This window comes from Cricetulus griseus, chromosome 3 (assembly GCF_003668045.3).
Source record: "Cricetulus griseus strain 17A/GY chromosome 3, alternate assembly CriGri-PICRH-1.0, whole genome shotgun sequence".
Lineage (NCBI taxonomy): Eukaryota > Metazoa > Chordata > Mammalia > Rodentia > Cricetidae > Cricetulus > Cricetulus griseus.
Window position 1 is genome coordinate 61,720,070 of NC_048596.1, and position 24,442 is coordinate 61,744,511.

The 24,442-nt window shown below is 46.4% G+C and overlaps 1 protein-coding gene across 1 annotated transcript in view; it reads right to left on the reverse strand.

Annotated features, from left to right (window-relative positions):
- Lrrc27 (leucine rich repeat containing 27) overlaps positions 1 to 24,442 on the reverse strand; it is a 35,416-nt gene continuing 10,974 nt past the window's right edge. The window contains exons 4-11 of the mRNA XM_035441607.1: positions 18,216 to 18,368; positions 15,810 to 15,862; positions 15,285 to 15,547; positions 13,222 to 13,368; positions 11,094 to 11,187; positions 4,432 to 4,550; positions 3,088 to 3,211; positions 1 to 326 (exon numbers count right to left, since the gene is read on the reverse strand). Coding sequence (XP_035297498.1) covers positions 180 to 326; positions 3,088 to 3,211; positions 4,432 to 4,550; positions 11,094 to 11,187; positions 13,222 to 13,368; positions 15,285 to 15,547; positions 15,810 to 15,862; positions 18,216 to 18,368 — 1,100 coding nt within the window. The 3' untranslated portion in view covers positions 1 to 179. The remainder of the gene's footprint in view (positions 327 to 3,087; positions 3,212 to 4,431; positions 4,551 to 11,093; positions 11,188 to 13,221; positions 13,369 to 15,284; positions 15,548 to 15,809; positions 15,863 to 18,215; positions 18,369 to 24,442) is intronic.

Here is a 24,442-nt window from a genome sequence, read left to right on the forward strand (position 1 = left end):
TCTTCCTTTTAATGCAGTTGAACCTATAGCCTCAGAAGAGAGGTCTATCCAAAGCTGCAGCCGGAGGAGCAGCTGAAGACCCGCTAGTTGCCCTACTGCCAATTCCGTGCTACACCACACGGGGTAGCAGCTCCTCACTGTGGGAGGTACTTGTCATCCCTGCTGACAGCATCACTTTCCTAGTATTTTGTGTTAAAAAATATATTTTGAGGCTGTGATGCTGGTGGGTGAAGGGAAAGGTTTCCAGGGAAAGTTGCAAATGAGTGTTCTCTGTTCAAGGTCATCTCCAGTTTCAGTTTCCTTAATTCCTCCTGAAGTTTCTTGGCCTTTGGGGAGAATACAAGGAGGTGTAAGTGAGACAAGCAGGACAGGCAACATTTTAAAAAGACTCAGTCGAATTTATGATGCTTGGCCTCAGCCTCCATGATCTACCTAGCAATGGGATTATCTAGTCCTTGGTCAGGACATCAAGCTACTACTATGTAGACTACTGGTACTCTTTCTCTAGTAGTTCTTTTTTTCTCTTTTGCGACAGGGTCTTGTGTAGCCCCACTCTGGCTTGAGCCTCACTATGTAGCCAAGTATGACCTTGGGATTCCTAATCCTCCTCCCTCTACTCCTAAATGTGGGATTGTAAGCATGTGCCACCATGTCCCATGTGCTGCAGATCAAACTCAGGGTTTCATGGATGCTAGGAAAGCTAATCTTTTTCCTTTCTTAATGTTCCTTTCACTTGCTCTAGCTTCTTCTGAAATAGGCTAGCCCATTTTGAACCTCTCAGACCGTTCTTCTAGCTGTTGCTGTCTTAAAATCTTGTTTCAATTCTGTTGTCCATCTCCTTTTTCTTTTCATTCTGCTTCCTGGGGGATTTATTTAATTTCACCTCCAGGCACTTGTCCTGGTTCGTGGCAGCAGCTGTTTCCACCAGTGCCCGGGGATTAATGCTATCAAGTGCTGCTGCTGCTTCAAAAGTTTCAGATGTGTTTGTTTTAAGTGTATGAGTGTTTTGCCTGCATGTATGTATGTGCACCACATATGTGGTGCCATGGAGGTCAGAGCTTACACTAGGTCCCCTGGAATTAGAGTTAAAGATGGTTGTAAGTCTCAGTGTGGGTGCTGGGAACGGAATTTAGATCCTCCGAAAGAGCAGCAAGTGCTCCAGCCCAATTGTGCACTTCTTAATTTGGTCTCTGTTTATCCCTTTCTGTTTTCCTGCAGGCTTGTTGAGGCCTCTCTTGAAAGGCCAAGAGCAGGCAGGTTCTCCACACATCAGGATGAGACCCCAGACAACAACCAGACCTCACAGGTGTTGCTGGGTGAGCACAGGCCACTCTGTGTTGGGCTAATTCCAGGGACCACCTATGCAGTCTGTGTGTCAGTTGAGAGGGTTGGAGAGTAGTACACTGAGAAGGCTCTTCCTGACCTGACAGTGACAAGTGGGTAGCCATGGCCCCCTCTCTAGGTCCCCAGGACCCCACAGTAGCTCCTCCATATCTACTAACTCACCTCGGGGCAGACCCCCAAGGAGCCCTCACACACACAGGAAGGCATCATACGGGCACTGTCACCACACCTCTCTCCTGCTTGTAAGAATGAACTCCCTAGGAAGACAGGCTCTGCTGGATGGGCTAGTGAGACAGTGGTGACTCTCCAGGGAACAGGCTTACAGCTTTTGCCCACTGTCCCTAGGTTTGTATCCTTTTTTTTTTTTTAAAGACATTTTTATTAGTTATTTGAGAATTTTGTCTACTGTGTTTTAATTGTACTTACCCACCTCTTCCAACTCTTCCCAGATCTACACCCTCTCCCTACCCACCCAACTTTGTGTCCAACCCCCCTCCCCCAAGAAAACCCATTAAGTCCAATTTGTGCTGTCCAAATATTCTTGGATGTGTGGCTCACTGAAGTGTGGTCAATTGACTGTCACCTGGGGCAGACCCTAGGGCACCCTCACACACCTATAATTCTTTGTCAATAGCCTCTCTGCTAGGAGTGGGACTTGGTACCAAATCCTTGCTGGGATTTGGTCTGGGTTTGCATTCCTGTGTTTTAGGATTCTGTAGAATGAATCTCATAACTGGTTGGTGTTTTCTCTCTCAGAAGGCTCTTAATACTACACCTCCAGGGACTTTCTTCTTACAAAACTTTGCTGGCTTCATTATGTGTTAGGAGATAGGCTCAGCTATTATGCCAAAGGTCAGATAACAGTGACTGAAGATCAGGGGGTGTGGCATCTCTGGGAGGCCAGAGCCCAGTGCTGCAACTGTTTACTACTGGGCATCCAGGGCTTTCACCTCAAAGCTGTTTTGCCTCTACTTTTTCTGTCAAGAATGGTAGCACCAGTTTTGTTTCTTTGTGCTGTGGTGGGGTGATGATTAATCTGGGTGCAAATGCGATGTGCTGATGTGGAAGGTTCCTGGTGGGTTTGTGTTTACCTTTGTCCATCTGGACAGGACAGAGATGGAGCCACAGATAGACTGTGGAGAAAACTTGGTCTTGAGCCAATGGCAGATTAACCTGGAACTAAGCAGTGGTGGGGTCATGGACACCCAAGTACCACTGTCACAAAACCTCTTTTTCCTTCTACCAGCTTCTACCAGGGCAGGAAAGGCCTCTACTCTGTGGTTCTCTCACAAGCAGGGACATTGAGGCACAAGGTTGGAATCTGTGCAACAGTCTGTCTGGGAAGGGTTTAGGGGCACAATTTACTCTGTTTAGGAGCTCAGGGGTGTGGCCATTCAGATCTCCATGGATTTGGCCCACTTTTTTTTTTTTTTTCCCTAGGCAACAGCAATGAGCCCTCTCTAAGCAGCTCCATTTCAGCTGGAACAGGGCTTCAGCCTCATCTTTGGGTGTGAAGCCTTAAGCAAAGACTACACAGACTTGTGGAATGGACCAGTTCTGTCCTTAGAGGCCGTAAGCTAGTATGCACATCCTATTATACCTAGTGCAGCTAGGACATTTTCTGGAGCCCACTAATACATGTGTGCTAGGCAACCCACATTGTTAAGAGGGTACCTGCTCTGCCGTGATATAGAATTCCCTTCCATTAGTGAGACATTATCAAACAGGGCAACAGATACTCACAGTTTCCAAGTCCTGGTTGGCCATCTTCATGTCTTGCAGTGGGTTGGTACCCAGGAAGTTTCGAGCACGGATCTTCTGTGTGTGCCGCCTTATCTTCTCCTCCAGATCTGCTAATGGCGAGGCACTGGGACACAAGACACTCGCTGCTTGGATGCTGGCCTTAGCCTAGTAGTCCTCATTCCAACCATAGAGAAAGTACCTTTTCCCCTGCAGCCCACAAACCATTCGAGGCACCAGGTCGTTCCCTGCCTCCCCCCTAGAGATGCTGGGCTTGAGGAAACATCTTTACCTACAGGGCCACTATGTTTAAACCCCCTCAAGTTGAGGCTGGAGAGATGGCTTAGAGATTAAGAGAACCTTAAATGGGACCTAGGTTTGGTTCCCAGCACCTCCATGGCAGCTAACAACCATCTCGAACTTCAGTTACAGAAGCTATGTGGGTGTGCCTATTTTTAGGAGCCTGTTTTATATATGTGGAGAACATCACTCCTTTACATAGGTAAACCAGTTTTACTGAACCTTTAGACAGAGCAGAATATCTCATTGATCTGAGATTTTTTTTTTTTTTTTAAATATGTCTCTATCTCCGTTAACACTGGGCTGAGACTCCAAGGTTGCTATTTGTGGCCTGTAAATACAATGATTTAGAATGGCAGAAAGAGGTCAGGAACCTCTGGCTAAATACCAGGAGCCCCCGACACACACACACACACACACACACACACACACACACACACACACACACAGTTAGTATTCTGTCACCTGCCCTGGACCCTACACAGCTTCTATCCTATCCCAGTGGCTTGGCTCAGGGATCTCCCCTCTCCCCTATTGGTCCTTTGTTGGCACCAAGCTTCCCCAATGCTCTCCTGAGCTCCAGGTGGGTATGCCAGCTGGCCTGAGCTCTTAGGACAATTGCCATGCTGCCATCTCCATCAGCAACCTGGTGACTCCTTAGCCAAAGACTCCAATACTAGGGTGTCAAATCCTAAGGTACCATGAACCAGCCTTCTCATGTGTTCTGCCTTTCTTTCATGAAATCTTTTGGCAGGAGCCATGCCCAGCGCACCACGATGGGAAAGTTAGCTGTAGTCCTACGGGCTGAAAAGACAGGGCTGAGGGTGAGACAAGTGCCCAGACACTGGAACAGCTGGCGTGCAAGTCTTGTGTCCAGATGGGCGTCAGGCAGGGTAATGGAATGCCAAGGGTGAGGACTGGGTCTTTCCAGATTACCCACTATGCTGGGTGCTCACAGCAGGCTGGGCAGTCCGTGGCACTTGACACACGTATTGGACAGCCTGTGGCATTGAGCTGGAGAGCCTGGAATGCAGAACCGCCACCAACCTCATTTCTGCACTGCTCTGTGTTGTCCTCTCTCTGCTGTGCTTCAGTTTCCAGAATGGATTCACTGGCATTTCCCGGTCGTCTATCAGGTCTGTGGCAAAGGGAATCTTTGATGCCATCTAGAAAAATGCAACAAGGTATTCTAGCAAAACATGAAAAGGCTTCTCTTCCCCACAGATTCACTTGCCTGGTTCAGGAGCTTGCCCTTGACCCTGCTAGGCCACCCAGGGGGACATTCTTTATAGGCACCGCAGTCCTATGGCTTGATTAACAGTCACTCCCACCTTGTTCTTTGGTTCGGGCATCTCTCAAATGCCCAACACACCAGGCTGGAGTGGAGGCAATATATAGCAAGGGACCCTAGGTGTGCTCAAGGTTGCTAGAGTTGACCTAGGATACCCTGACTTTGTCACATGACAGAAAGCATTACTGTAACAAGACCCAAGCCGTTTATACAGGTGTGAGTTGGTTTTAAATCACGAAATTTCAAGCTAATACATAAGTGCTAATACAAACCAAGTATGTAAAGCGCAGGCCTTGAACTTGGCCCGCTTGCAGGACAGAGCTTCTGGCCGTGGATCTAGACATCATGAGTAGGACAGGTGACAAACCTACAAGTGACTTGTTTTTTGCCCCGATAAAGAAACTACATCTTGAGGGATACCAGGGCATGTCCAGATATGCCCATTGGTACTGCCCACCTTCTTACCCCCTCACATTTAACAGCCTTCAAGGCCAAGTAGTGCTAGATCTTTCCACAGAGTACTCAGTGTGTTTCCAGGACATGCCACAGGCCTTCTGCCATGTGACCAAATCAGTTCCCATCTCACAGTTCACTAAATTCTCGGAAGTGAAAACAGAGCATGGGGAAAGGGCCCAGCCCAGAGCAGAAACTGATGTGGCCTTTGTAATGTTAATAGACTACCTGAAGTCATGGAAATCCAGCCCCACTCCTCACAGCATCCCAGGAACACTCCTTGTTTCTGGACCGCCTGAAGTCACTTAGACTGATGGTCACCCATATCCCATTTGGCCTTCCTTAACCACTGTGATTCATGTAGACAGAGCCTGTCTTCCTAGCAGCCCTGCCTTCTGCCCTACAGCCTGGGTCACCCTGTCACCTGACTGCTGTGGTCTTCCTCCAGGGCCTCTCTACTCCATGTCACAGACACACCATCTCCAGGCTAGTCTTCAAATTCTCCTCTGGCTATGACTTGAGATCTCCCATCTGATCCCAGCTCCCCATGCCACCCAGTCCTGTATCTTCCCTGCTCCATTCAGTCTTAAAGGACAAGCTAAGGCTCAGTCCTAATCCTGGCTTCTTGAGAACCTGAGCTGCCCTTTTCCCTCTAGAGGTAAGGGAGTTTCATCCTAGTAATTACAGAAACAGAACTTGAGACTAGAGACATTTCGATCTTACTCCCAGGCCTTTTGCTGTAGTGGCCAGCTTCCTGCAGAGCCATCAGATGGCATCTGAAGCTGTGTCTGCAGTTCCAGCAAGCAGATACGCCCAGGCAGGACATGCTGGTAAGGGCAACAAATGCCACGTGACCAACGCTGCTCACTGCTGCCTCCAGGGATGATGTGGGGAACTAACCCAGCCCCAGATTCAGGAGCTTAAGTGTGTGTGTGTGTGTGTGTGTGTGTGTGTGTGTGTGTGTGTGTGTGTGCGTGCGTGCGTGCGTGCGTGCGTGCGTGCGTGCGAGCGCGCATCTGTCTACTATGTGCAAGGTACGTGCAGGTGTGCCTGTTAGGAGGAGGCATGCTGTCAGGTTCCAAGGCTGACTAGATAGAGTGAGATTGGGCAGGAGGTGTGAGGCCTGGGGAGGGGGTGAGCCTCCTGCCAGGGTTTCTGCTGTGTGCTATCTGCCTGCAAGGGTGGACTTTGAGCTCAGCCAGACTTGCCTCCCTATCAGACCTGTATCTTCCCTTCTCAGCGGAAGATTTCCAGGGCTGGGGTCTTATCTGCCAGCACATGCAGTTCAAACCCAGCATTCCTGGCCCTCGGAAACGCCAGGAACCCAGGAAGATAGTTAGAGGACAGGAGCCACCACACCCTTCTTTTACAGACAGCCTCATCCCCGGAAATGCATAGGGCTGGGACACAGCAGAATTCCACATGCTTGCTGGCTGTGACAGCTGCCTTACCATAGGAGGTCAAAAGTCTTCCAAAGAAATTCCAACAGAAGGAAATCCAGGTGGTTTCTTTTTTCCCTCATTAAAGTCAGACTTTTTTTTTTTTTAAGAATTAAAAGCATGCATTTGTCGGGGGAGCTCTCTCTACATATTTTTCTATTATAGAGAAACACAGGCAAGAAAAGTTCATCCAAATACCCAAATAACAAAAAGAAGGCAAATGTTTGAAAACTGGGCAAATCTTTAGGCACAGGGAGTATTGGTTGCTGGGGGCGGTTCTCAACAGCTTTACAAGAGAGTGTCAACATGCATTTGCTATGGAGGCTCAGAAAAAAATGGGCCCAAAGGTCACAGGCAAGGCTGTTGGCTTCAGAACAACATGGAGAAGGGAAATATCCTTTTCTGAATAGAGTGGTACATCTGGGGTCTCACCCAGTGACCAATCTCAGAAGTCTTTTAGCAGTCCGTGTCTGCATCGGATATGACCTGCACAATTAGGGGTCATAGGAAGCACAGGCAAGGCAAGTGGGCTCTGCAATGGCAGTTTCTCATCCCACGTGCTAACTTTGGCTTGGCACACATTGCTCCAGGCTGGAGAATCAACTCCGCCCAGCAGCCTCCAGCCATGCACAGCACCCTGGCACCCTCTAGCGATCTCCAGCCCAATAGCAAGAGCCTGCATAAGCTGAGAGTTTCCCCTAAGTAGGCTCAGGGACTTAGCATCTACTCCCTACTGTGTGTTTGTGCAGATGACAAACCTCACAACTAAAAATATTTGTTCACATGTTTCCAACTAGATTGCTGTCATCTCTGAAAAATGAACTCTCCAAAGTGTCCAAAGAACACTAGTTATTTTTATTTATTTATTTATTTAATTTGAGACAAGGCCTCATGTGGCCCAAGGCTGGCTTCAAACTCAATCCATAGTTGATTCTCCTGTCTCCACCACCCAATAACATGCCCAGCTTCTGCAGTGCTGGGGCTCCTACCCAGGATTTTGTGTGTGCCAGGAAGGCACTCGTCAACTGAGCGGCATCCTCAGTCTGTCTGCCCCATTATTAAGATGATTTCCCAGGAGGCTGCTGGGGTCTGTGTTCACAGACTGGTCATAGTGCAGGGTCCTCAGCTGCACAGGTGTGGCAGTGCACACCGAATGACTTTCTAGCCATTTGGATTTCCTCTTGTGGACTGCTTGCCACATTCTCTGTCCATTTCTCTATTAGTCTTTGATTTCTTTAAAAATATTTTTAAAAGATTTATTTATTTTATTGCACTGAGTTATTTGCCTGTATGTATATATGTAGAAGAGGTCACTGGATCCCTAGAAACTGGAGTGACAGACAGAGAGTTGTGAGCTGCCATGTGGGTATTGGGCACTGAACACAGGTCCCCTGTAAGAGTAGTAAGTGTTCTTAACCACTGAGTATTCTTTCCAGCCCTTTTTGCTTTATTTCATTCATTCTTTCCTTCCTTCTTCGTTTTTTTTTTTTTTGTTGTTGTTGTTTTGTTTTTGAGCCACCACCTGGCTGATAGAAGTATTTTTAATTTTTATACATAGAAAACAGGACGGATGCAAAAGTGAACACTTTGCATAGTGCATGGTGTTAAATGAATAAGGAACACACGGCCCTATCTGACCTTGCCTACAGTGCAGAAGGCAGTGCCATGCTGGACCAGAACAGAACAGCCTTTGGGATGAACAGAGTGACCAAGGCTGGCTTTCAGCAGGCTTTCCCTAAAAGCCTCTGTGGTCCTGACTACATCATTAGGAAGCTCCTGCTTCAGGCTCCAGGATAACTTTAAGAAACTAATCTTTGAGAAAGGCTTCCTGGGTAAGTAGTGCATGAGACACGAGGTAACAGGTCCTGTTTGGACTGGAGGAACCCAAATCTCTTGAACTTCCGTCTCAGGAGTGGCCACCCCTCTGGCCAAAGATCAAGCAATAGCACATAGGTGACAAACCTGTGTCTCTGCTGACCATGAGCAGGGGACCCACACCACCCAGGGACCCTACCTGCATCAGAATGTGAAAGCCCCACCTTCTACTTTCTGTCACTCTCCTGGAGGATTCTACAATAGCAAACATTTCAATGGTTTCTTTCTTCTCTTCTCCCTCTCCCTCCCTCCCTCCTCCCTCCCTCCCTCTCTCCCTCCCTCCCTCCCTCCCTCCTTCTTTCCTTCCTTCTTTCCTTCCTTCCTTTCTTGGTTTTTCAAGACAGGGTTTCTCTGTGTAGCTTTTGGAGCCTGTCCAGAAACCCAGCTCTGTAGACCAGGCTGGCCTCGAACTCACGAGATCTGACTGCCTCTGCCTCCTGAGTGCTGGGATTAAGGGTGTGCTCCACCCCCCCCCACTTTCTTTTTTTTTTAAAGGAAACAAAGCATTGTTTGAGTTGGATGAACAATGGCAGCTTGGGAAATATTAGGTGGTAAAAGAACGCAGGGACAGAACCCTAGCCAGCCATCAGCTGCCAGCCCTACTGCAGATGAGCCTCCCCAGACAGACATCAGTGACAATGGGTCCTTTTAAGATAGCAACAGCTGCGGGGCTGGAGAGATGGCTCAGAGGTTAAGAGCACCGGCTGCTCTTCCAGAGGTCCTGAGTTCAATTCCCAGCAACCACATGGTGGCTCACAACCATCTGTTATGAGATCTGGTGCCCTCTTCTGGTGTGCAGATATACATGGAAGCAGAATGTTGCATACATAATAAATAAATAAATAAATAAATAAATAAATAAATAAAATCTTAAAAAAAAAAAAAGATATCAGCAGTGGTCTCCACTTCAAGGTGCACCAGAATTTGGTGACACAGGGACATGACACACTGCCAGCAAGGCCCCCTACTGAAGATTTGGTGATGAAGGCTCCTGGTAGGAATCAGTAAGAATGAGTCTCAAGGCCTGGATCAGCCATGGAGGGGAGGTCTGCATGACTGCAGGGGACAAACATGCTCCCCTGAAAGGGGTCAAGGCTGCTGTCTTACTTTTCTAATACTGTGAAGAGACACCTTGGCCAAGGCAACTTATACAAGTAAGAGTTTATTACAGTTTCAGTGGGTTAGTCCATGGCCATCATGGTGGGGAGCATGGCGGTGGGCAGGCAGGCAGGCAGGCAGGCAGGCAGGGCACTGGAGCAGTGGCTGGGAGCTCACATGTTGAGACAACCATTGAGCAGAAAGAGAGCTAACTGGGAGTGGTATGGGCTTTTGAAACTTCAAAGCCCAGCCCTGGTGACACCGCCTCCAACAAGGTCACAGATCCCTAATTCTTCTCAAACAGTTCCACCAACTGTGGACCAAGCATTAAAACACAGAAGCCCAAGGAGACCATTCTCATTCAGATTATCACAGGGTATACTATGAACCCATGAAAAGCTTCTCAGAGAAACAGACAACATTGCCAATTTGTGGTATCCTTGCCCCTAATACAATCTCTCACTAAACCTTAGGAAGTGAAATCAGTACAACTGATACAACTGACAAAAATCACTGTTCAGCACTATCCCAAGGCATCAGGTCAAAAGAGTCACCCAGACAGAGCACAAAAGGGAACAATGCTAGGTGACAAGAGGACCCGTTTGTGAGCAACAGTCTTCCTCTGGGTCCTCATACTGCAGCTCCAGGCATGCCTATTCTGAGTACTACTCTATGAAGGGGCTAAGAGATGTATGGAACTCTGCATTGACTTCAGAACTTTACTGTAATTTCTAAAGTTAATTTTTTGTTTGTTTGTTTTAAAGAAGATTTGAACTGTGCATACTGACCTCACCTGCAGGCCAGCATAGCTTGGTCAGAACAGTCTGTGCAAGACCTTGGAACCTTCTTCAGCTATTGACTTAACCAATGGCTTACTTGATATAAGGAATTTTTTTTTTTTTGACACAGGGTTTCTCTGTGTAGCTCTGGCTGTCCTGGAACTCACTTTGTAGATCAAGTTGGCCTTGAACTCTACAGAGATCCACCTGCCTCTGCCTCCCAAGTGCTGGGATTGAAGAAGCACCCTGTCTGCCTGGAGCCAAGAACAGAGGACGCCAGGCACATTCTGGAGGAACAGCCAGCTCCCTGGTGCTGATTGTTCCCTATGCCCTACTGGACCAGCATCTGCAAGTGGACTGGAAGGAATCCAGATGGGTGTTGCACAGACATTCTGTGAAACACAGACTGAGAGGGGGACCCTGGGGTCAGGGACAGTTTGCAAGGCTTACTGTTCTTTAGGTCCCAAGGTGACTGGCACGAGAGTGCGGAGTTTACAGGATGGTGTCCACAACGTATCTCAACCTAGTGCTATTTGATCTTTCATCCTCAAATCCGTCCTCTTTCCTCTCAGAACAATCGAGTCCTTAACATGGAACCAGTAGTCAGTGGGCAGAGGGCAGACTCAAAGGCCAGGTTCTGACACAGAGGCCTCAGCCACAGTGCTCACAGGGTGGAGCTATGTGCGGCACCACTGACTTAGAGGGATGGCCCAGATACTGTGTAAACCCCTCTGTGCTCACATATGGGGTGGAGCCAGCTGACCTGCCACCTACCATGTTCTTAAGTGGAGGCTGGAATCTATTGAACTCCCTCCTGTTCCTCATCATCTGGGTCTTCTCTCTCCACTCCTGCAGAACTCTCTTGTCTCTGGAGAAGAAGCATGGTCACATTGAAGTCACAAGCTATAAGTTACTTCAAAGCAGAGCTTGCAAGATCTGCTGTCATTTCAGCTGCACAAAGCCTTCTCCCATTGACCAGTTCATAGAGAGTTAGTGGGAGGCTGGGAGTCCCTTCCCTTCCCTTCAGCTGGGCTTCTTCCGGTCACTTTGAGCAGAACGGGGTAGGCAGATTTCCAGCTGAGACTTCCTAGATGTAGAGTGCACTTCCTGCCGCAGGTTGATGCCTTGCAGTGGCAGCCGAGTTCTCCAAGTCCCACTGGCCAAGGAGAAACCAGCTAGGCTGCAGGCACTGACTGCATCACAGGCTGCAGACCCTGCTCGGAGTCATGGCAGCTTCTCACGAGATATTGGTCTTTCTCTGTAAATAATGTTCATTTTCCATCTCACATAACCCCAGGGCCAAGTGAGCATCTAGGGATAGAGTTCACAACATCTAGAGAGGCAGGGATGCAATGAGGCCTTGCCACATTAAAGCACCTCTGCTGTCCCAAGTCCATCTGCCCCACTAGAACCGACTCTAGCCATTGGCTCCAGTGGTTGAGGCCCCAGACCCTGTTCCAGATCAGCCTCTTCTTGCCCTCCTCAGAGACACCTGTGCACTGGTTCATGCTTCCCTGCCTGGGTCTGGGCCTCATCTCTTTTTTTCCCTCCTCAACTATCTCCTGTCTAGGTGCCAGGGTCCCCTGGGTTCCAACATGGGGTACAGAGCTGGGTCCTTCCCTATACCTCCTCCCGGGTGTAGCTGTGTCCTGCCACCTGCCTAGATGGTCCGAGTCCCCAGCCCCCAGTGTTCAGACATGTTCCAGATCTTCCACTTAGCTCCTGGACAAGGGATTCCATTTACTCTTCCACCTCTCCATCACAGGGAGCAGAAGGGATCTGCTCACCCTGCAAGAAGTTCCTAATTGGGAAAGTGGGAGCCCCATAGCACCTTACCAAGGAACAACAACACAGAGGCAGGACAATGAAGATAATTCGCTGGTTCTTTGGATACAAGGCATGCTCTCATGAGTGACTTACTCTGGAAGAAGACAAGACTACAGAGTGTCTGGTATGATGCTGGCCATGGGCCACCATGGATGCCGTTTGTGAGCAGTCTGTCCCCATCAGGTCCCAGACAAACTGAGGCAGAATTCCTGATTGTGGCCTCAGGAGGTTTATTTATAGTCAGGCATCAGTGGGAGGAGTGGGAGGCTTCAGATATTTGAGCCTGATGCTGCCAGGATCCCAGATCCTGACAATACAGGGGAGGGACAGTAAGGAAAACTAAGTGGGAGAGCAAGAAGATGAAGCCAAAGTCATGTGAGTAAGGAGCTCACAGAGGCTATGGACATAGGCTCTACCCTTGTTTTTACCACCCTGAACATGTCCACTGGGATCCCCCACTGGCCAAACCCAACCAGGAATTTTGGGGCCCTGTGGTACTGTGGATGTGGTCCATACTGGCTGGCTGCAAGGGGCCCGTAACAGGACACAGCTGGGCTGTCAGTGGAGCTGTAGGGCAGAGGAGAATAGTTGTTGAGAATGGGATAGGTGACAGGCTGGCCACATGAAACCAAGGGTAAGGAGTGTGTCATTGTACCAACATGAGAGAAGCTCACAGGTGACCAGTCATGTCTAACAACATTCCTTAGATATGATGGCAGGTCCTAGGGATGGGCAGGGGAGGAGAAAGGCACTTGGGTGGGTGGGTGGGGCCCACACAAGAAAGCTCAAGGCACTTGAAAATGCAGACAGGGAACAGTAAACTGCCCAAAAGATGCCCATTAACTACCATACTGTGCAAGTCCAAGGAGAAGTCTCTGGACTGTCGAGCAAGAGCCTGGGCATTTCCGAAAACTACAGACTATGTGAAGAGTGTGAGGGCTTCCAAATGAGGGAAGGAGACCCAGCCTGGCTAGAGCAGAAGCCACCAGAGCTCTTCTGAGGCTGGTGACAATATCATACCAGCATAGTTGGCCACTGGGCCCCCAGGCCTGACGTTATCCCATCCCAGGCACACCTCCTCCGCTGCTCCAGCATTGTCTCCTTTTCTTTGAGTTCCCTGAGAGCTGCCATATGAATGTCATCCAGCCTTTTTGAACGAGCTGTGTTTTGGTACGTTGAAGGGAGGCTGGGCAAGATGCCTTTGAAGGAGGTGGACTTCTTTCTAAAACATCACAAAATGATTAGAGATGAAAATGTAACTTCAGATGCAGAGATGGCTCATAGGTTAAGAGCACTGGCTACTCTTCCAGAGGTCCTGAGTTCAATTCCCAGCAACTACATGATGGCTCATAAACATGCATAATAAGATCTGGTGCCCTCTTCTGGCCTGCAGGGATACATGCAGACAGAACAATGTACAATAATAAATAAATCTTAAAAAAAAAAAAGAAAATGTAACTTCATGATGGTCACTCATATCTGTGGGAGATACAATGCTGAATATGTGCAAATTTAAAAGAAGGGTTGTAGAGCTGGGTGGTGGTAGCACATACCTTTAGTCCCAGTGCTCTGGAGGCAGAGGCAGACAGATCTCTGTGAGTTCAAGGCCACCCTGGTCTACAAAGTGAGTTCCAGGACAGGCTCCAAAGTTACACAGAGAAATCCTGTCTCAAAAAACAAACAAACAAACAAACAAACAAACAAAAAACAAAAACAAAGAAAAAGGGTTATAGTATAAGACCTTGACTCAAAAAACTAAAACCAAGACCCCAATAAATATCAGGAAAGCTTTAAAGGAGGCCTGATGGGTCCACTGGATACTGAAATCATCACTGGTCCCAGCTACGGCAATCCAGGGACAGCATCAGTACTGATCCATGTCAGTTGAGGAACACTGTCCTCCAGATGACCACCCACTACTGAACTGAAGTCCATAGGAAAGGTCATCTTTAAGCCACTCCCAGGAAGTGGCACAGTGTCAGCAGGGGAACCAGAGGGTGTGGCCACACACTGAACCCCAAGCTCTCAAGCCACCACATCAGTCTCCCAGGGCTGAGCCTGGTATCTGTGGCTGAGAGAGACAAACTTATGAAGCACTTCTAGAGCCATGATTGCTGGAATAAACTTATTGTTCATTACAGTCGGTGTAAAAGAGGTAAGAGGCTGCTAAACAGCAGAGTAGATGCTACTGCTCTCTGCCCATGACCTGGTACTGAGATCATTCCAGCAGCCCCAGACCACCAAGACCACATGCTTCTATGGTGCAGGGTGCCAAACACTCCAAAACTTCTTGGCTGCAACATGTATGAATGCTTTAAGGTTTAGATGAATACTCAAGCCCGGGAGCTGCAGGGATAGTTCAGTGGGCTAAGTGCTTGCCACATAAGTGTGAATACCCGAGCTTGGCTTCCAGGCACTCATGTGGAAACCAAGAGTAGTGGCCAAACCTGCTGCCCCAGCACTGTGTGATTGGGGGCAGAGATGGATGGATCCTAGGGGGCTTGTTGGCCAGATAGACTAACAGAAATAGCAAGCTACAGGTTTGGTGAGAGACCCTGTCTCGAAAATCAAGGCAGAGAGTGAGACATTTGAAGTCATCCTCTAGTCTCTATATGTGCACACACGGATGAGTACGCATGTACATACACATATACACATGCCACAAACAACATTTATAATGCTTAAAACCACAGTATAGTTAGAGTCTAAGAAGGCCCCTGCCTGTCATCTTCAGACTCCCAGCTCCTGTGGGTTTCTTCCTAAATGCTCAGATAGTTTTAAACCACGGGCTACTGTCAGCTCTAAGACTGTCACCCTCAGGAGCCCATTATTGTTCCCTGAGATATGATGGCACACCTCATTCTCCATACATGAAGTACCACATACCACACACATCAGCTGCATGTACACATGTTACATACCATACCGGAGCTGATTTTCATCCACATGGCCTATTCTACTGAGTGTGCTCTGTTACTGGTCTGTTCTGGTCCTATACTCAGGACTGACTCAACATAGTCTAAATAATAGTTTTAGAATAGAGGAGCATTTTAGAAAGAGGACCTTGTGCTTCAGACAATTACAAAATAACTTTACAGCTTTGTGAGATCAGACAAGCCTGCCTTAGTGCTGCCTTACCTGCCTGAGGGCCCTGGCTTCCGGCGCTTTTTTTCCTTGGCATTTAGTGCTGCCCTGAGATTTGGGGGCAGCTCGACAGCCAAGAGCTTCTTCTCCAGGAAATCCACTTTCTCATTCTCTACAATCTCCTGCCTCAGCTTCCAGAAGCGCCTGATCTCCTCCTCACTGGGCCAGTTCTCAGAGTAGATGCTGGATCTGTGGAGCTCACTCAGGTCTAGCCAGTCCATAGGCAGGAAGATATCAGCCTCCTCCTCCTCCTTCTCCTTCTTCTCCTTCTCCTCCTCCTCTTCCTTCTCCTTCTCCTTCTTCTCCTTCCCCTTCTCCATGGCTGCCTCATGGCTTGAGACATTCAGGCCTTTCTCATTGGATAAGCCTTTCTGGGGATGAACCTGCACAGTGCATGGAAGGTCACTGCGGTTCATCTTAACCCTTGAGACTCCTAGTAGAGTAAAATGACATTTTAGTGCTTGTGGAGCCAATCTTCATTGTCAGCTTGTCTGGATTTGGAATCACCTAGAGACACACCTTTGCCACAATGAGGGCATTTCCAGAGAGATTTACTAGGGGGAAGAACCATCCTGAACATGGGGAGGGGGGCACCATCCCATGGGCTGGGGATCCAGACTGAATAAAAAAAGAGAAAGTGAGTGTAGAACCAGCCGTCATCTCTTTCTGCTTCCTGACCACAGACACACTGTGACCAGCTGCTTCATGTACCTGCTGCCGCAACTTCCCCAGATGGACTGACTGTATCTTCTCAAACCCCAAGCCAAAACAAGCCTTTATCCTTAAGTTATAGTTGTCAGGCATTTTGTCTCACCAACATGAAAAGCTGCCTACAACAGTGGCCTGTAAGTCAATAACACTCTCCGGAATCAATTAGCAGCCAGGGCCACAGTCTTTGTACTTTTGCTGAGATGTCTGGAAGGAGGGAGGGAGTCCACTTGGGTCAGGACTAGCTGGACCCCTTAGGCTGCCACAGACCCACAACAGCTGTTGGTCAGTGATGGACACACTGCTTGAAGAGTCCTGGTCCCCCTGGTACCTTCTCCACCTATGCTACCTTTTAGCCCAAGTGCGTGTGGCATTCCGGTCGCCTTTATGGACATTTCTTCTTCCCGCCTCCCCCTGCCAAGTTGTCTTGAGTCTTTTTAGGGGAGGGAGAGGGAGGTTTCGAGACAGGGTTTCTCTGTGGCTTTGGAGCCTGTCCTGGAGCTAGCTCTGATAGACCAGGCTGGTCTCGAACTCACAGAAATCTGCCTGCCTCTACCTCCTGAGTGCTGGGACTAAAGGCATGTGACACTACTGCCTGGCTTATCTTGAGTCTTCATTTCCAATTAAGAGCTATCTCATGTACCTGCTGTTCTTTGGCAATGCATTGCTGACTTTTAGAGATTTTAGTTCTGTATGAACTACTGAGAAAAGACAAGTTCTGACTCAGTGTGGCTCCCATCCACTGAGGACATAGGCTGCGTACTTGCTCTCAGATGAGCAGAGGCTCCATACCAAGCCAGGAGATGCAGGACTGGACAGGACTGGACCCCACCATCTAGCCTCTTCTGATCTTAAACACTAGATATCTTATCCACTCTATGGTTGACAACCCCTTCCTTAAATTTGAGTAAAATACAAAGCAGGGGTGACTTCCAATCACAAACTTTACCATAGAGCCAGGATGTTACATGGACTTCCATCATCTGTCACATCATGGTGGACCTGCAGCCCTACAGCTGTCACAGTGACACTTCTTGCACCATTTCCTGGCCCCAGATCGAGAGCTTTCCTGGAAGTGTGGTGTATTCAACCTCCTATACCTTTAGCCCCTCCAGTCTGGAGCAGAGTTAACTCCTCTTCAAGCCATCCTCACTTCTCAACAGCACAGATTACCTGCCAGAATGCTGCTTTCTCACTGCGGTTTGGCACCTAAGTCCTCTAGTATTCAGTACCATGTGCCACCAGGTGTTGCGCTAAGTCCCTGCCCCAACCCATAGCATAGTGGTTGCTGCATCCAGATTCTCACTCCTGCCTCTCAGTAACCCATAATTCCATGCCTAATCCTGCTCCTGCCAGGCATGAAGTGCTTCCTACAGTGTCTTTCCTCTCTTATCCTGTCTTTGTTAACTTGTCCTTCAGGGACGTTGGGTGCCATTGCAACCTCTCAGAGTCTTGCTACATGCTGCCTTTTCCTAAACTATGTGTCTTTACATAGGCAGTCTGAGGCACTGGAGTTAGATGCCACCCAAGGATGAACCCTCAGCTAGGTCACCATGCAGGTACAGAATCCTTGAGACTTAGTACCAGCGCTCTGTAAGCTGCCCTGCATATAAGTCTCCTAGGGGCTTGCTAGAGTGCAGCCCCTCACCTTCCCTGGCCACCCAATGCCACTCTCAAGTTTCCCGGGACACCTCCAAAACCATCCGTGGGCTTTTGAATCCCTGTCTCAGAGCTGATTCTGGAGACACAAACAAGGGCCTTTTATGAATATGATTGTTTTGAAACATTGCAACCCAGCACATTTGTGATAGGTCAAGGCAAAGATTGATTCACCATTTCTCTTCCTTCTCCTCTCTGTCTGGTCATTTGTTAACATAATGGGCAGTTTAGTAAGTATCCTACAAGGCGACAGCATGCTTATCAAGCTAGTTCCTGCTATCTAGGCAGGAACAGGATATGCTTCTTGGAGCTTTTTAAAAAGTTGTCTGGAGGAACACAAGGACCCCCCCCCCAAGGCAATTGCTTGTTAGTGGGCTGTAGATGATCACCGCTCTACTTACTTTCTCCCATGAACTTTTACCCACATCTACCCAGACAGGAGCAGTTCACTCAGAGTGGACTTGAACCATGGCAAGGCATGGGTTTGGGTCAGTGTAGGGCCTGGAGAAGCAGGTCTGCCTGGTACTGATCATTTTAGTCATAGAAAACTCTACAAACCCTGAGATGACTCACCTCCAGGGAAGGCATTCTCCACCGAGCAGATCCGTAGGAAGGTCAGGATGGCTACCAAGCCTTTCTGAACAATCAGGTGAGGAGGGAATTCCAGAGGGCAGTGTCTCAGGTTCAGTGCCTTCAGTGTGGTGACCTGCCCTGAAGTGGAGGGGGAGCTTCTTAGAGGGGGATCCAGGAGGGAGAGAAGAGCTGAGGAGGTAGGTGGCAGACATCTGATGTCTTCTTTTAAGGACTCCAGGTGAGGCCAGCAAGATGGCTCACTGCCACCAAGCCTGATGACTTGAGTTCCGCCCCTGGGACCCACATAGCGGAAAGAGAGAACTAACTCCTACAGGTTGTCCTCTGACCTCCACACTCATGCCATGGTACAACTGCACACTCACAAAATAAATGTAGTAGAAATTATGAACAAAACTCTTCAGGGGAGACAAATAATTAATGATAATTAAAACAAACCAATCAACAGCTACCTTCAAGCGAAATTCATAGCAGAAAGTGGCTACATTACCAAAAATGTCCCTTTGTAACATAAAAGCTATATGACATATAAAGGAAATAATAGGCCCTATACCGAGCAGCCAGGTGTCCTTAGGCAGCCCAGATGCCAGGATTAGCAAATAAAGGTTTCAGCAACCATTATAAATACAGCCAAGAAAATGAAAATGGAGATGAATAACTAATTCAAGGAAAATATAATAAAACACCTACACAAATAGGAGTGCTAATGAAACAAAGTATCAAAAAGTACCAAGAGTTCTAGAATTGAATATGGCAATAATTGCAGGGAAAAGTTTATCAGAGGAACTCAGCAGTGGATATAAGATGAAGCAGAGGATGCAGCTAAGTTGGTAGAGTTCTTGCCTAGTATGTGCAAGACTCTGGGTTCCATGTCCAGGTATGGTGGCATGTGCCTGAGGATCTAGGTAGAGTCAGGGAGATCTTGAGTTCAAGGTTATAGTTAGTTACATGGGGAGTTCAAGGCCACCTTGGCCTACAAAAGACTCTGTCAAAAGAAGGAAGAGGGGGAGAAAGAGATGGGGAAACGGGTGATAGTGATTGACATTTATCATTCATTTGTTTATACTTTTGTTTCTGTGGAGACATAGTCTCACTCCACAGTTGCCCAGGCTGGCCTAGAGTTCACTATTTAATCCAGATTGTCCTCAAACACACAGCAATCCTCCTGTCTCATGTCCCAAGTACCAGGCTTGAGTTACCAAACCTGGTTGAACTGACAATTTCTAAGAATGTCTTAGGGATCACTTCCCACCCCAGTCTCAAGCCTAAGTGAAAACAAGCCATCACCTTCTGTATTTGCTCTTGTATATGACAGACCAAATCATGGTCTTTATTTCCTCCCATGTGTGCCCTTTTGGGCACCTTCCCCCACACTCCCACTTTTAGATGGGCTCCATGGTCAACTGATGATGTCAGGAATAAAGACCGCCCGAATCTGCTAGCACCCCACCCTTCCATTCCGCCGACCGACCCAGGAACTAGGTGAGTGAATCTCTGCCCTTTCCCGACTCCCGCCCAAAACATCATCCACCCCTACCACCCCACCCCTCCACCCCCGTCTGCACCTGCGGGCTTGGGGTAGACACACCCAGGCAGGGAAGAGCTCCCTGCGCCCCGAATCTGCTAGCTCCCCACTCCTCCATTCCACCAACTGACCCAGGAACTAGTGAGGAGACTACCAGGAAAGTCAAGACCATCTAGAGTTGTGGACATTGAATTCCTGGCCCCCACATACCACTGGGTCACAAGAGGAGATAGAGAGACCCCACCTGCACCCACTAAAAGAAGATATGGGGAGAAGACAGAATAAGATTTCACTCAACAACAGAAAGACCAATACGACACCACCAGAATCTAGGGACTCCACTCCAGCAAGATCTGAAAAGCTCACCACAGAGCATGAAGATGAGATGGACCTCAAAAATTATCTCAGCAAGATGATAGAGACCTTTAAAGAGGAAACAAGAAAATCCCTTAAAGAAATAGAAGAAAAAGCAAACAAAAAATTAAACGAAATGAAAGAGAAGACAAACAAAAAATTCAAGAAATAAATAAATCTCTTAAAGAATCTAAAGAAAGCCAAGAAAAAACATCCAAACAAGTGAAGGAAGCTCTTGAAACAGTTCAAAGCATGAAAGCTGAAATAGACACAATAAAGAAAACACAGAATGAGACCATGCTGGAAATGGAAAGGCTGGATAAACGATCAGGAACTAAAGATGTAAGTATAACCAATAGAATTCAAGAGATGGAAGAGAGAATCTCAGCTACTGAAGACTCACTAGAGGATATACATTCATCAACCAAAGAGAACCTCAAGTCCAACAAATCCCTAACACAAAATGTCCAGGAAATATGGGACACCGTAAAAAGGCCAAACCTAAGAATAATAGGTGTAGAAGAAGGTGAAGAAACACTGCTCAAAGGTACAGAAAACATATTCAACAAAATCATAGAAGAAAACTTCCCCAACCTACAGAAGGATATGCCTATGAAAGTACAAGAAGCTTACAGGACACCAAACAGACTGGACCACAAAAAGAAGTCCCCCCAACACATAATAATCAAAACACCAAATCTACAGAATAAAGAGAAAATATTAAGAGCAGCAAAGAAAAAAGGCCAAGTAACATATAAAGGCAAACCAATCAGAATCACACCCAACTTCTCAATGGAAAAATGGAAACTCTGAAAGCCAGAAGGTCTTGGATAGATACCCTACAAGCACTAAGGAAGCATGGATGTCAACCCAGACTACTGTACCCAGCAAAACTTTCGATCACTACAGATGGAGAAAAAAAGATATTCCATGACAAAAAACAGATTTAAACAATACATATCCACAAATCCAGCACTACAGAAGGCTCTGGAAGGAAAACTCCAACCCAACGAACATAACCACACTCACAAAAACACTGGCAATAGATAATCTAATTTTACCAAACACAAAAAGAAACAGGAGGGCAAAATCCACACATAATGACACCACCAACAATAAATCCAAAACAAAGAAGAACCAATGAACAATGGACATTGATATCCCTAAATGTCAATGGTCTTAACTTACCCATAAAAAGATATAGGTTAACAGAATGGATACGAAGACAGAATCCATCCTTCTGCTGTTTACAAGAAACACACCTCAACTTCAAAGACAGGCGATACCTCAGAGTAAAAGGATGGGAAAAAATTTTCCAATCAAATGGGCTCAAGAAACAAGCTGGGGTAGCAATCCTAATATCTAACAAATTAGACTTTAAACTGAAAGCAATCAAAAGAGATGAAGAAGGGCATTTCATACTCATCACAGAAAAAGTCCATCAAGATGAAGTCTCAATCCTGAACATCTATGCCCCTAATACGAAAGCACCCACATTTGTAAAAGAAACATTACTAAAGCTCAAACTATACATAAAACCACACACACTTATAGTAGGAGACTTCAACACTCCCCTTACACCACTGGACAGAACCACTAGACAGAAACTTCACAAAGAAACAAAGGATCTAACAGAAGTTATGACACAACTGGGTTTAACAGATATCTATAGAACATTCCATCCAAACACAAAAGAATATACCTTCTTCTCAGTGCCACATGGAACCTTCTCAAAAATTGACCACATAGTTGGCAGCAAAGCAAACCTCCACAGTTACAAAAGAATTGAAATAACCCCCTGTATCTTATCAGACCACCATGCATTAAAGCTAGAATTCAACACCAATAAGAATTGCAGAAAACCTACATTCTCGAGGAAAATGAATAACACCCAATTGCACCATTCTTGGGTTGAGGAAGAAATAAAAAAAAAATTAAAGACTTCCTAGAATTTAATGAGAATGCAGACACAACATACCCGAACTTATGGGACACCCTGAAAGCAGTGCTAAGAGGGAAGTTCATAGCACTAAGTGCCCACATGAAGAAACTGGAGGAAAGTCACATTAGAGAATTGACAGAACAACTGAAAGCTTTAGAGCAAAAAGAAGCAAACACACCAAGGAGGAGTAGACGCCAGGAAATAATCAACCTGAGAGCCGAAATCAACAAAGTAGAAACTAGGAAAACATTACAAAGAATCAATGAAACAAAGAGTTGGTTCTTTGAGAAGATCAATAAGATAGACAAACCTCTAGCCAAACTAATCAAAAGGCAGAGAGAGAGAGCATGCTAATTAACAAAATCAGAAATGAAAAGGGGGATATAACAACGGACACTGAGGAAATCCAGAGAATCTTTAGGTCATACTTTGAAAACCTGTATTCCACAAAATTGGAAAATCTAAAGGAAATGGACAGCTTTCTAGATAAATATCACTTACCAAAATTAAATCAAGATCAGATAAACAGTTTAAATCAACCCGTAACCCCTAATGAAACAGAAGCAGTCATCAAAAGCCTCCCAACCAAAAAAAGCCCAGGACCAGATGGCTTCACTGCAGAATTATACCAGAAATTCAAACAAGAGCTAATTCCAGTACTCCTCAAACTGTTCCGCACAATAGAAGCTGATGGGATATTGCCAAACTCTTTCTACGAGGCTACAATCACTTTGATACCCAAGCCACACAAAGATATGACTAAGAAAGAGAACTACAGACCGATATCCCTCATGAACATTGATGCTAAAATACTCAATAAAATATTGGCCAACCGAATCCAAGAACATATCAGGAAAATCATCCACCATGATCAAGAAGGCTTCATCCCAGGGATGCAAGGATGGTTTAACATACGAAAATCCATCAATGTAATCCACCATATAAACAAACTGAAAAAGAAAAACCACATGATCATCTCACTAGACGCTGAAAAAGCCTTTGACAAAATCCAACATCCCTTCATGATAAAAATCTCGGAGAGAACAGGAATAACAGGAACATATCTAAACATGATAAACGCAATATACACCAAACCAATAGCCAACATCAAACTGAATGGAGAGAAACTCAAAGCGTTTCCTCTAAAATCAGAAACAAGACAAGGCTGTCCACTCTCTCCATATCTCTTCAATATTGTTCTTGAAGTTCTGGCTATAGCAATAAGACAAGAAAAGGGGAATCAAAGGGATACAAATTGAAAAGGATGAAGTCAAACTTTTACTATTTGCAGACGACATGATAGTCTACATTAGTGACCCGAAAAATTCTACCAGGGAACTCCTACGGCTGATAAACACCTTCAGCAAGGTAGCAGGATACAAAATTAACTCAAAAAAATCAGTAGCCCTACTATATACAGATGATAAATCCAATGAGAAAGAAATCAGGGAAACATCACCTTTCACAATATCCACAAGCAACATAAAATATCTTGGGGTAACACTAACCAAAAAAGTGAAAGACCTGTACAATAAGAACTTTGAGACTTTAAAGAAAGAAATTAAAGAAGATACCAGAAAATGGAAAGATCTCCCATGGTCTTAGATAGGTAGAATTAACATAGCAATAATGGCAATCCTGCCAAAAGCAATCTACAGATTCAATGCAATCCCCATCAAAATCCCAACACAGTTTTTCACAGACATTGAAAGAACAATACTCAACTTTATATGGAAAAATAAAAAGCCCAGGATAGCCAAAACAACTCTTTACAATAAAGGATCTTCTGGAGGCATCACCATGCCCAACTTCAAGCTCTACTATAGAGCCATAGTTCTGAAAACAGCTTGGTATTGGCACAAAAATAGACAGATAGACCAATGGAATCGAATTGAAAACCCTGATATTGACCCACGCACCTATGAATACCTTATTTTTGACAAAGGTGCTAAATCTATACAATGGAAAAAAGATAGCATCTTCAACAAATGGTGCTGGTACAATTGGATTCGGACATGCAGAAAATTGCAGATAGATCCAAACCTGTCACCATGCACAAAACTGAAGTGCAAATGGATCAAAGATCTTAGCATAAATCTAGCCACACTGAATCTTCTAGAAGAGAAAGTGGGAATTACCCTTGAACAAATTGTCACAGGAGACCACTTCCTGAACATTACAGCAGTAGCACAGACACTGAGGTCTGCAATTAATAAATGGGACCTCCTGAAACTGAGAAGCTTCTGCAAGGCAAAGGAAACAGTCAGTAGGACAAAACGACCACCCACAGAATGGGAAAAGATCTTCACCGATCCCACATCTGACAGAGGACTGATTTCCAAAATATATAAGGAGCTCAAGAAGCTAGCCACC